This window comes from Stegastes partitus, unplaced genomic scaffold, assembly GCF_000690725.1.
Source record: "Stegastes partitus isolate 25-593 unplaced genomic scaffold, Stegastes_partitus-1.0.2 Scaffold362, whole genome shotgun sequence".
NCBI lineage: Eukaryota > Metazoa > Chordata > Actinopteri > Pomacentridae > Stegastes > Stegastes partitus.
The window spans coordinates 417,405-429,484 of record NW_007578093.1 but is presented as its reverse complement, the minus strand read 5'-3'; the positions used below and the strand labels follow the sequence as shown (position 1 = coordinate 429,484).

General features: G+C 45.5%; 1 protein-coding gene across 1 annotated transcript in view; it reads left to right on the top strand.

The window, feature by feature from the left end:
• LOC103359272 (von Willebrand factor A domain-containing protein 5A-like) overlaps positions 1-1,316 on the top strand; it is a gene marked incomplete at its 5' end in the record, with an annotated part of 3,855 nt that extends 2,539 nt beyond the window's left edge. Inside the window, 5 exon segments of the mRNA XM_008284524.1 lie at positions 6-109; positions 408-611; positions 778-841; positions 972-1,095; positions 1,197-1,316. Of these exon segments, the coding sequence (XP_008282746.1) occupies positions 6-109; positions 408-611; positions 778-841; positions 972-1,095; positions 1,197-1,276 (576 nt within the window).
• Between the last annotated feature and the right edge of the window lie 10,764 nt (positions 1,317-12,080).

Here is a 12,080-nt window from a genome sequence, read left to right as displayed (position 1 = left end):
CTCAGAGATCAGAGGCAGCAGAGGGCAGTGTGACGGTGAAGTACAGCCTGGCAGGTCGACCCTCTCAGAACCAGCTGCACTTCAGTGTCAAACCTGCAGAGGACACTGGGTAAAGAGCTGTTAGTGTGACAGCAGGGTTAGACAGTGACTTCATTCTGTTGGCATGTGTACCATCAGGTGTTCACCCTGCCATCCTCGCTGCCATCAGCACTGACTGCAAAGCACCATGACGCCAATGTACTGTTTGTAACACAAACTGTTTTCATTTCACGTCAGTTTCATTCATTGAAATCCTGTTTTCATGTCCGTGTTGACCTTTAACAGGATGGAACAAAGCAGATCTGTTTTCCATTCATAGAAAGGTGAGTTAAGCTCTGGCTGTTCTTCCTCCTCTCTCCTGTCTGCAGATTAACTGTCCACCGGTTGGCGGCTCGGACTCTGATTCACTCCCTGGAGATGGAGGACAGAAGTGATATGAGAAAGAATGATGGAGGAGTGAAGGAGAAGGTGGTGCAGCTCAGTGTCCAATCAGGAGTGAGCAGTTCCTTCACAGCCTTCATTGCTGTCAACAAAGACAACCACGAGGCCATCCAGGGACCTCGAGTGACACGGTTCAGTCATGGTGGTTGTCTGATAGCATCCTGATTCTGATGTTGTCATCTCAAACTTCTTTTGAGTGTTTTAGCCACAGTGATGGGCCGTAAGAGGGAGGCTGACGAGGCCCCAACACCACAGCAGCCCCCCAGAGAGCCTTCGCTGCAGCTGGTCTCCTTCCAGAAGGCCTCTGGCTGCTGCTCTGGGGAAGACCAGCAAGGAGGTGGACAAGTCAAAACCCGCACCGGTGGGTGATCATCTAAGACCAGAAGATTACAGAAAAGAAAAGATTAATTGCAGTTTTTTGAAAGCAGATTTGATTGCAGTTTGCAGGAACACACATGATACAGTACAGTTTGTGTGACTTGGTGAACTAGGTCAGGGAGGAAGTGTGGGCCACCATCCTGGCTCTGATCTGGCTTCATGGCTGCAAGATGGACTCAAAGGAAAAGTGGGAGCTTCTGGCTAAGAAGGCTGCATCGTGGCTCCGTGCTCACAGCGGTAGAAACCGATTAATCAGTGCTCAGCTGCTGTTTTTAACAGTGTGTTAAAATCAGCTGGTTTTGCACATTTATGATGCTTGTTTTTTGTACTTTTTTCAGCACCGGCTGTGATGGAGTGTGTGGAAGCTGGAAATGCACTGCTGGGATGCAGCGTGCAGAAAGACGCCCTGATGCTCTGAGGCCTTTATTAGAGAGGCTTCACCCTCAGGACCACGGCTCAGATGCTTTAATCATTTCTACAAAGTTTATTATTCTCTTCTGTCTTCATTTAGTTATGCAGAGGTCTGATATAATCATGTCAGACTTCAAAATAAGTAGATTTTTAAAATTACCTATTTTAAAAATCAATTTGTTTCCAGTTTATTTACACTTTTTATTTAAAAAAACAAGAAAGCAAGAAAACCAAAAGCTTCTCTGGATGATTGTTCTTGTCGTGGACAACATGAATGGAGGAATCTGAGGCCTTCCACTTCCTGACGGAGGAGCGCTGAAGCAAGGCAGGTTTAATTGTGAAGCACACTTTGTATGCAGGGGCATTTCAAAGAGCTTTGCATTGTGTATTAAATGTTTAAAAAGGAAATCAGTGTAAAACCGTTCTGATTCAAACTGTTTAACACACCTTTTCATTAAAAAAAAACTGTATATATAGTGTTAGAACATAAAATGAATCCAGGATCTAAATGGGAGTCGGTGACGTCATTGTGTTTCTGAAGGGACACATTTAACCAACTAACTGATTCTGTGCCCTCAAACACCTTATTGGGACGTATGTCATTGATTATGTGCGCTAAATTCCCTGCTACCAATGTGACAGTAATTCACATTGCCCTGTAGTTGGGTTTCAGTCCTCCTCTCCCATTCAGCCTCAGTAATCACCACAATGATCCTACAGTTCTGATCATTATTAGCAGTTCTAGTGATCATTAAGATCTATCTGAATGTGAGTGTGCTTGGTTTGTCTGTCTCTCTGTCTAGCCTGTGATAGACTAGTTACCTGTCCAGGTGAACCTGCCCCGAGTCAGCTGGGATAGACTCCACCCCCCTGTGACCCCAGTGAGGATTAAGCAGTGTATAGATAATGGATGGATGGATTGGGACCTATCTATAGCTCCTATGGCACCAGCAGTCCTTTGCTCTCTGTCCCTCAGACCGTCACCTGGTCTGTAGCACCACCTGGTGGACGCAGTGTGTTTCTCATTAGAGGCTGTCATTTCTACATGTGTGATGCATTCCTTTTGTTAAACGCCTTGAACTAAGCTGAAAGTTTACCCTTGATCACTTAATTACCTCTGCCAAGGAGGTTATGTTTTAGCCAACATTTATCTGTTTGTTCATTTGCTTGTTAGCAACATAACTCGAAAAGTTCTGGACGGATTTTCATGAAATTTTCAGGAAATGTTGATAATGGCACAGTAAACAAATGATTAAATTTGGTGTTCTGGCTTACCGCCTGGTTATTCGGTCATAAAACAGTAAATGCTGTTAAGAGTTACAGTGTCACAGAATGCTGTCGTTGCGCTGTTTGTCCACTAGATGGAGCTCTGCCTCCATTCAGTCCTTCAGTCCTCACCGCTGTCTTCCCAGTAGTACAGGAGGAAGCTACAGCCAGGCAGCATCACAGGAGTGGGCTGAGCGGAGCTACTGACAGATAAGCTCAGAACCATGTCGTGACATTAACAATGACTCAGCATGTCTCCTGTTTCACTTTAACTCTCTTTGCCATGTGTCAGGACGACTGACGTATGATTCATTGCGTCGGTCATGCTTTTCATTTACGTTGCTAAAGTTGTGCTAACCTAGCTTAAGCTACTCCCTGTCTGTTTATGTTAGCAATAGCAACGCTGTAGCTATGCCAACCTAGCATAGCATTAGCTAACAGCTTAAAGCCAGTAAGGAACTGTAGAAACAACGTAAGTGTAGAAACCGTTTGAGAGTCCAGAGCGAGCGTTCATCGCTCCGTCAGCTGGTTATTAATGATGTCAACGTTAACTCAATGCTAAAGCTATGGTCTGATTGTCCATGAATCTCACAGTGTAGATAAATAAATGCAGGACTTTTACATCAGCTGGAAATCACAACAAGGTGGAAACGAGCTGCTTGGAGGAGGTCTGAGCTCTCAGAGGGCTTCTCTAGTTTTTTCTGAATTGTGGTGGCGTAGAGAGGCACAGTTACTGACAAATGCTGAAGGACCACACTGTGTTACTTCCCTTTCTTTGAATATTATTGGCCTAAATATTGGACTTTGTGTGGCTGCATGACATGAACACTAACATGCACTTTTGGTGCAGCAGACATCTCCACATGCTACACTGGAGATGTTGAAGAGCGCAAAGGGTCATTAAATCACACGCTTTCAGTGACAAAGGATAATATATATGGCTTTGTGATTTATAATTGAACATTATCTCTGAGAAAATCTGAACTAAATGATGGTTTTCAACCTTCCTGCGTCAGTACACTGCAGTGGAGTGAAGCACTGAGAATGACATGCTGACTGTAGGACTGTGGGAGCAAACACACTACAGTTTAAAGTAAAGGGTGAATGGACTTGATGGATTCAGATATTCTCCACAAACAGTGATGAAGGAAGTATTTGGAAAAGAAAGTAGTAATACTACACGGTGACCATACTCTGTCACAAGTAAATGTCCTGTGCACTTAAATAAATGTATGTGGTGTAATCACAACATCAGGTGTTAGAGTACTCATTTACTGTTATATATTCTGTCATTAGCTGCATCTTACTGGTGTAATTGTTTGAAATGGAGCTCAGTCTTTTGGACTACAGCTCTGAAGGATTATTTTTGTGATGAATTATTCTTCTGATAGTTTTCTCCATTAATTGATTGTTTCTGACAATAGGGGGAAATCACACTGCAATTACCCAGAGCCTAGAGGACACCTTCAAAGTGTTTGTTCTGACCAACAATCGGTCCAAACCTCTGAATGCTTAAAGGTACATTTACATTCTTAAAAAGACTGAAAGGAAAAGCAAAGCTTCACATTTGTGAATTATGACATTTTGTTCCATGAAAATGACCTAAATGAAGAGCAAAATAGCTTCCAGCCAACTCACTGATTAATTGTCTCAGCTCTACTTAATTATAACCAAACATTAGGTTTTATAAGGTTTTCATACACTTTGTGTGCAGAAATGTTCGTCTGTAAAGCAACTAGAGCTGTCAGGTAAATTAAAAACGTACCAGATTTACCTCTGAAATGTGATGCAGCAGAAAGTCACTGCAAAGACTCACGCAAAAGTAGCTCAAAGTTTTACTGCAGTACAGTCGTCACGTTATACCACAAACATACCTCAAAGATGTGAACACACACTAGTGCTGCCTGCAAGAAGACTGACACACATCGTAGCACCCACATATCCAGAGCACATGCTAAAGGCTGTGTAGAGATATTTGAGGCATGTTTTAGAAAGATGCACTGAAAATGTCCTTGTTTGAAGCTTATGGAGCTGTTCCTGGATCAGTTACGTAAAGGCACGAGTGAACATGCACGACTGCAACAGCCAAGTGGGCTTTAAACATACAATATGGATGGATATAGTCTGTTATTCAGGAGGGTGTTTCTGCAGACAGTGCTGGTCATTGGCAGAGCAGGCAGAGCCACCTCTTTGTGCCTTCACAGTCTGTCCGGCTTGGAGGAGGCATCGGCCTGCTGGAGTCTGTCCTCGCCTACAGAAGGTCCAGAGCAGCAGCCAGCACTGTCCTTGGAGCTGCAATAATCTGTATTTATACAACTAAACGCCATTCAGTCAGTAGAGCTCCAGTCAAAATGAGAATACGAGCATGTGAAAACAGTCACAGGACGGCGTCTGTGAGCATCAGCAGTGTTGTTCCAGCGTACAGGGCTGGAGGTTTAGCACAGGTTCATCAGACATCAACAGGTAACAGAACAGGAAAAGACACGTAGTAAGACACTGTTGTAAATGGACTACTCCTCCCTGTGGTAGTTTTTGCTGAATGTGCATGTAAGCTGTGTTTGTCACCAAGTCAAGGAGAAAAGCCGGTTCACTGAAAAGCCTCCAGATGTGGTCCCTTCACAGAGAGGGCTAGATTGAAATCCTCTGGACATAATAGGACGGCCACGCTCTGGTAGGAGCCATCAGACGTGCTGCTCGTTAGTGCAGTTCAGAGACAGATTCAGGCCGACGAGGTTGTTGCTGTGGCAGACAGCGTAAAGCCAACGCTGCTCACATCCTCATTGCATCATTTCTTCTTTTATTTGTGTGAGCAATGGAGGATGTAGCTACAGTGAAGCACAAAGTTTGACCTCATGCACCGTGCTCACTTGAACAGAACTGCTTTCAAGTTCATCGTATTTCGACGTGAAACGAAAGAAAAGACAACAAACAGCTTTTCTGCTTATAATGCCAACGGCACCGTGTTGGTTACAGTCGGTCATTACAGCTAATCCTATCCGAACCTTTGGCAGACCTCCAACCATCACTTTCTAAACTGGTTTCCAAGGCAACCTCAACCAGCAGCACCAATTAGGACTGACAAAGGATCCGAGCATTAAACTGCCTGGAGATTAGAGGAGAGAAGACACATCCTCACACCAAACACAACAAATGAAACAAGAGCTCTGATCTGTGGGTGTGTCTATATCTCTATGTGTGTCTGTGTGTATGTACATATCGACACACACACACACACACACACTTTGCATGAGCTGCACCTGTGGGCTGTTTTGTGTCGGCTTCAGCCTATCCATTAGGGGGAAAGATTTAATTAAAGCTGCCATCTTTCCTCCCTCTCGTCTGTTTGTGTCTGTGGCACCGCTGCATGTTGTTGCAGCCCTTGGCAGGAAACAGGATCAATGAGAACTAGTTTAGAGGCTGCCGGTCGTCGGCGTCCAGGCCATCAGTGGGACACTATAGCCTCTGAGCAGCACATCAGTCACATGCCATGCTGTGTGGATCGATTCGGCAGCCTTTGAGCTTCAGTGGGGGATCTACTTTATTGAATAGCCGACACCCGTGGTCCGCCTGTGTTGGTTGGTTGCTGTGTGTTTGTGTCAGTGCCTGTGAGTTGAAATGTGTGCCAGATATTGCTGACCTTTACTGTAAACCCTTTTAGCACACTCATGTGGGGTGGGAGTGTTTTATTCTCCTCATCGGTTCCCCTTGAAGCCAAACCGCAGTGAAAAACGGAGTCTAGACCAGAATGGAAGGGTTTAATGTCTACTTTACTATTTGACTGTTGTCATGTCCTGCAAATGGAGATTATTTTTGTTGTAATGATCTTTGTGTTAGGTAGAGCAGGTGCTTCCATGTCATGCTACTGATCACTACAGAGACAACACAAGGAGACGGATGACGTTCACACTTACACCAGAGTCAGTGTGTTTGTCTGTGGGTGGAGTGAACCCAGCAGGCATGCTGCTGGAAACACTGCATCTAGAAATGACAGCAACAGAAAACAGTTGAAAACAGTGACAAAGAAAGAGGCCCTGCTGGTGACCTGACCTCCTGCCCAGCCCAGTCTGAAGTGTCTGGATCACCTGCTGTATGCTACAGGTTAGTGGAGACGGACGGTCGGGCCAACCAGGAATGAAACAGGGACTCGCTGCTCACCTGCCGGTGCACGATGCACCTGTTCCTCTGGCAGGTCGTCTCCCAAAACACAAACTGAACTTTAAAAATTGCAACCGTTTCCTCGGTTAGCATGGTTTAATGAATACCAGCTCATTCTGTGGTTTGAAACAGACGACATCAGTCAACGTTCCTGTGTGACTCCTGATCAGACGTAACCAGGCAGTTCCACACACTGACCAGCTGCATGGTGGCTGTTTACTGAGAAGGGAAAATGATTGAAAACAAAATAACGACTGAAAATGGCAGAAAATGACCAATTAAAATGACTGGTGGAGTTGACTTACATCCACAGGAGGCCACATTCACACATATCCAAGGTACTAAACTGTGGCTTCGTGGATGTTGGGGTCTCAGGGTACGGTCCATGTTTAGAACAGTTTTCAGGCTGAACAACAGAATAAACTCTACTGAATTCATATAACGTTTATTCTCTTACACAGAGCAGGTGACATGGACCAAAGAGGTGGAAACATGTTTTTTGTAGGTATTGCAGTGATGTTCAAAAGAGCTTTTTTTTTTTTTTTCCATTACTGCTTTTTGCTTCGCTCAGGCAGGTTCAAATGAAATGAGATTTGTGAACGTAGTTTTGTTTTTGTTCACAACAGATCCCGTGAGTCCGTGTATCTGCAGCCGACCTGCGTCCAGGCCGGAGAGATGCTGACAAGTCCACTGCTCAGCTTGCTCCAGCTCGTGGTTTGTTAACTTCCCTCCCATCCTTCCTCATTCATTTCCTTTCCTGTGGCCTATCTGCCTTTGATCCGTCAGTCTGTCTTCTCTGCCCTTGCCAAAGCAAACCCTGCACTTTTCTCTCTTTTCCGTCTTTTTTCGGCCTGACTTTCTCCCTTGTCTGTCTTTGGGTGCTGTCAGAAGGCTTTAGAGGAGTTTAGGCGTAGCCCTCTCCATGGTAACACTGCCTCCTGTTCTCACACACTTTCTCTCCCCGTCTCTCATCTCATAATTCTGCCCTCCTGCTTGATCAGTACCCTCCCCCTATAAACTCTCTCTCTCCCCTTACCCTCTCTCCCTCTCACACATCCACTCAGCCTCTCCTGCTCTGCCAGCTGGTCTCCTGCTAATGCAACGGCGTCCACAGGCTGCGAGATGTTCAGCCCAGCGTGTAAGGGATCTGCAGGGGAGCCGAGGTAAGGCTTCCACCAAACACAGCAGAGACGCTGCTGCAGCTGATTGTTGACAGCAGCTAACTGGAAGCTAAATGACTGATGGGAAGCGTGAGTGAGTGTGTGTCTGTGTGTGTGTGTGTGTGTGTGCGCGTGTGTGTCAGATGTGACACTGTGATCTCCACACAAGTGAGGTAAAATCTATTTCTAAGGTCTTCTCTGCGTTTTCCTAAACTTGAGGGCGATATAGCTGTGTGTGCATTGACTGATGTTGCGTGCACGTGCATGTGCATGCTGACAGAGAGCCACACAAACTGTGTCTGTGCTGCTGCAACAGTGCTGCAATGTGTCGTTGTGGTGCTACTCTGATGGTTTCTGACACTACGCTGTGTTTATATGTGTGTGTTTTGGGGGGATGGTGAGTCGGGGGATGAAGTTAGCTTTCTGCTTGTGTGAGTGGGTGGATAAGAAGAGTGTTGCTTAATATTTTCATGAATTCTTGTCACAACAGTGTGTTCATGCCACAGGAGGAAATTCCAGGCAAGCAAAAGACAGTTAAATAGCTGGAAACAAGAATGTTTGTTGTGCTACTGCTATAGGAAGAAGGATATGAGCATTTGAACAACATGTGAGACGCTAGTGGTGACACTGTGTGTGCGCCAACGGGTAAATGTCTTCATGCACGTATGCATTTTTCCGCCGTGTGTCACTGGGGACTCACACATGTTAATGTGCACGTGTAGTACATGGTGGGGGGTCGTATAAAAGTCCCTCAAGGAGATGTGATCCCTGCTGCCAACAGAGAAACGCACAGCGATGTTACTTCAATCACAAGTCTGTTTGATCCTGGCAAAGCACTGCATGTGTGATAATATCAGACATGAAACAGCTTTGAGATGTGTGGTGAGAGCTGGTGGTTTTCATTAGGTCCTTTATAGTTAGTTTTAGTTACAGGAAGGTAAAGCTCTACCAGCACCATCTGACAAAATGTCCCGTCCTCCCATTGTTCCTGCAGAGGAGACTGTATAAGGTGCCAGACCTGCCTCTGCACTGGTTTCTGTTCTGAGCAGGTTTTCTTCAAAAACCCTGAATGAGAATGTTGGAAATGTACAATTTTAAATGAAATATAGCCCAAAAAACGTAAAGGCTTGGCTAAGTGACAGATGTACTGAACCTGTGACGTACACGAAGAGTCACAGAACAGCAGCACATTACTCAGATTAACAGCCCAGTACGCCTGTTTCTCTATTTGAGCTTTGACTGCTGCTCCTTTAATCATCTATTGGCATCTGACTGACAGAGCAGCGCCACCTGCTGTGCATCTCCACAAACCAACTTCTCATATTGACACAATGGAAACATGCATTCATTTGCATTTTCTTCCTCTTCCTTTGGTTCAGTCCTGTCTTACAGCTGATTTTCTGACTCTCCCTACTTTTTCTACATTTATACTACATTTGAGCGTTTACTCTGTGACTGCCAGAGTGGCCACGCTGCTGGCCAGGCTGAGGAAAGCTACAGTGGCTCATTTAAAAGAAAGGAGGACTTCTTCTCTGGAACAGGCTTGTGCACAGCCATACATCTCAAACACTTCAGTATCCCATCATAGGTCGTAGCTGTTCAATCTGTTAGAAAGCTGTGTATCATGTGTTGCTCATCAGCTGCCAGTTTCCTTAATGCTCATGAAGTCACGCTGCCTCCACATGTAGAAACCAACAAACTGTGCTTCGTTGCAACACGTTCAGCGACAACAAGCTTGTTGTGTCCCAATTTACTGTGGACTTTTTCTGCGCTGGGAGCTCCTAAATATAGTTGTCAAAAGTTTACAATGCTGGAGTTGCTGCCAGTAGATATTGTGCTGCAGCACTGGATATTTTTGTGGAAAAAAATCAGTGTAACTGGGGCGACCTGATTGAAGCAGTTCGGGTGCAGCTGGGAGCAAACAGCCTGAAGAACCGAGTCTCTGATTCAGTTCGCAGCCAGCAGCAGCCTTCACTGCCCTGCTATCCTCCTGTCGCTCCCCACTGCAAGGGTTCAATACATTATTTCAAATGATCTAGAAGGTCGCTGGTTCGCGTCCCCGTGAGGACACCTGGGATCTTTCTGCGTGGAGTCTCCATGTTCTCCCTGTGCAGCGTGGGTTCTCTCCGGGTTCTCCAGCTTCCTCCCACAGTCCAGAAACATGCTGAAGTTAATCGGTGATTCTAAATTGTCTGTAGGTGTGAATGTGAGTGTGCTTGGTTGTCTGTCTCTAAGTGTAGCCCTGTGATAGACTGGTGACCTGTCCAGGTGGACCTGCCTTCATCCTGAGTCAGCTGGGATAGACTCCAGTGACCCTAGTGAGGATTAAGGTGTAGAGATGATGGATGGATGGATCAAAGCCCAATATGTTAATAGAAAGGTTGCAAATACATTTCCTTCGAAACACATTTGCTGTTTGCTTTTGCAGAAACGTAATTTCAGGGAGGCAAAGTCGGGCAGCAGTGTTCTTCCTCAACACAAAGACAGTTGGCCCATATGTCCCTCAGCTGGGACCCTCACTGTCACCCACGACTTTGGAGTATTAATTTAGCCTTTTGAGCTTCTAAACTGTCACATCAACTAAACAGGCAAAAAGAGAGTCTTGACACAGCAGTCCCGGACTGAAAGGCCTGACCAATCGCAGCTTTGCAGAGTCAGGTGGCCTGCCTGTCAGCGGCTCTGTGGACTATCTGCTGCTGACTCCGGCTCCAAATAGAAAGGTGGCTAATCTGCAGCTCTCAGGTGGAGTGAATTCAGTCCCAGTGACTTAAATATGGATGAGAATGCTCAGACTGTCTCTGCATGTGTTCTTGTGGTGATTTACGCTACCAGTGAAAAATAGAGCTTCACAGACACAACATCTGATATTTTTCTTAAATATCACTTTATAAAATAAATGCATGTTTCGTTTTTCTTCCCTCTCGTGCCCATGCGCTCGGCTCATCTCTTCTGCCCCCATTGAGCCTCGAGTGGTCCACTTGAGAGCTGATACAAGTCGAATGGCACTCGATGACCACACGTCATGCTCTGCCCTCACAGATCTGCTCTCTCCACTCCTTCCTCTGTTCCTCATTATCCACCTTTCATTGATTCTCCAAACCGTCAACACCTCTCACTTCCCCTCTCTCACCTTCTCCCCCGCCTCCTTCCCTCTTACACCTCCATGTTACTCTGATTGTTCCTCATCCCCTCTTGTACGGCACTTTTTTAACCTTGTTTTGCTCCATCTCTACTCCGTTCTACCTCTTACTGTCTCACCTGCTTTGGTGTTGAAATCGATGCAAACTTAGAACCCTGAGTCGAGCTGCAGAGGGGGTTCGCTTTAACTCCTGCACCCTGTGTTTGTATTTGTGTGCCCCATTAAGTGGAAAATGAAGCGCTGTGCGGAAATTGCAATGTTCTGCGAGTGCACCTGATTAAATTGTTTTTGTGTGGGCTGAGCGTGTGCGGTGCCCCTGTGGGTGTTCCTCCTCACTGTGTTTGCAGGATGCTGCGTCTGTTTGTTGCTGCTGCGACGGGGAAGTGCGTGAATTAAATGGATGTGTTTCTCTGATCAAAGTCCTCTGGAGGAGTGAACAACGGATGTGTGTGTGTGACAGCTTGTTAGCTTTAGTGCATGAGTGTGCACATGTGTGAGGGCACGTCTGTGGTTGTGTACTCTCATTTCCATGTGTGCGTGTGCGATCTGGTGGATTGGTTGTAGGGGTGGGCCTGCTGTCATTTTCACTACAATGCACCAACAGGCAGAGGAACTACTGGGGGAAAAGCAGGGAAATAAAAATAGAATGCAAGCAAGAGGAAGGTTTAATGAACAGTGATAGATGGAGGGCTGTGAAGGATGAGAAAAGGGAAGATATAAGAAGGATGGAAGGAAATGAAACCTCTTAACAAATGAATGACTGGGGGAAAAAAATCTATACAGGCAAAAATGATGTCTGCATGTTGTTGTACACTCTTTTACGCTTGGAAGATGAACAGCGATAAGGAGAGTCCTTATAATGAAATAAATACACCATGATTACTTTATCATCTGCCCCTTTCAGTCTGATCTCCGTTAGTCAGTGCAGACCTCCACAGAACATCTCCTTTAACAACTTACAACACCCACAAAGTCCTAGAATTTTCAGCTGCTGGTGCACTACTAAAAGGTCCACATTGAAGTTTGTACTCCACTACATGTACTGTACTGGTTACTCGACTGCCTTTATTTCACACGTGTATTTGTAGTTC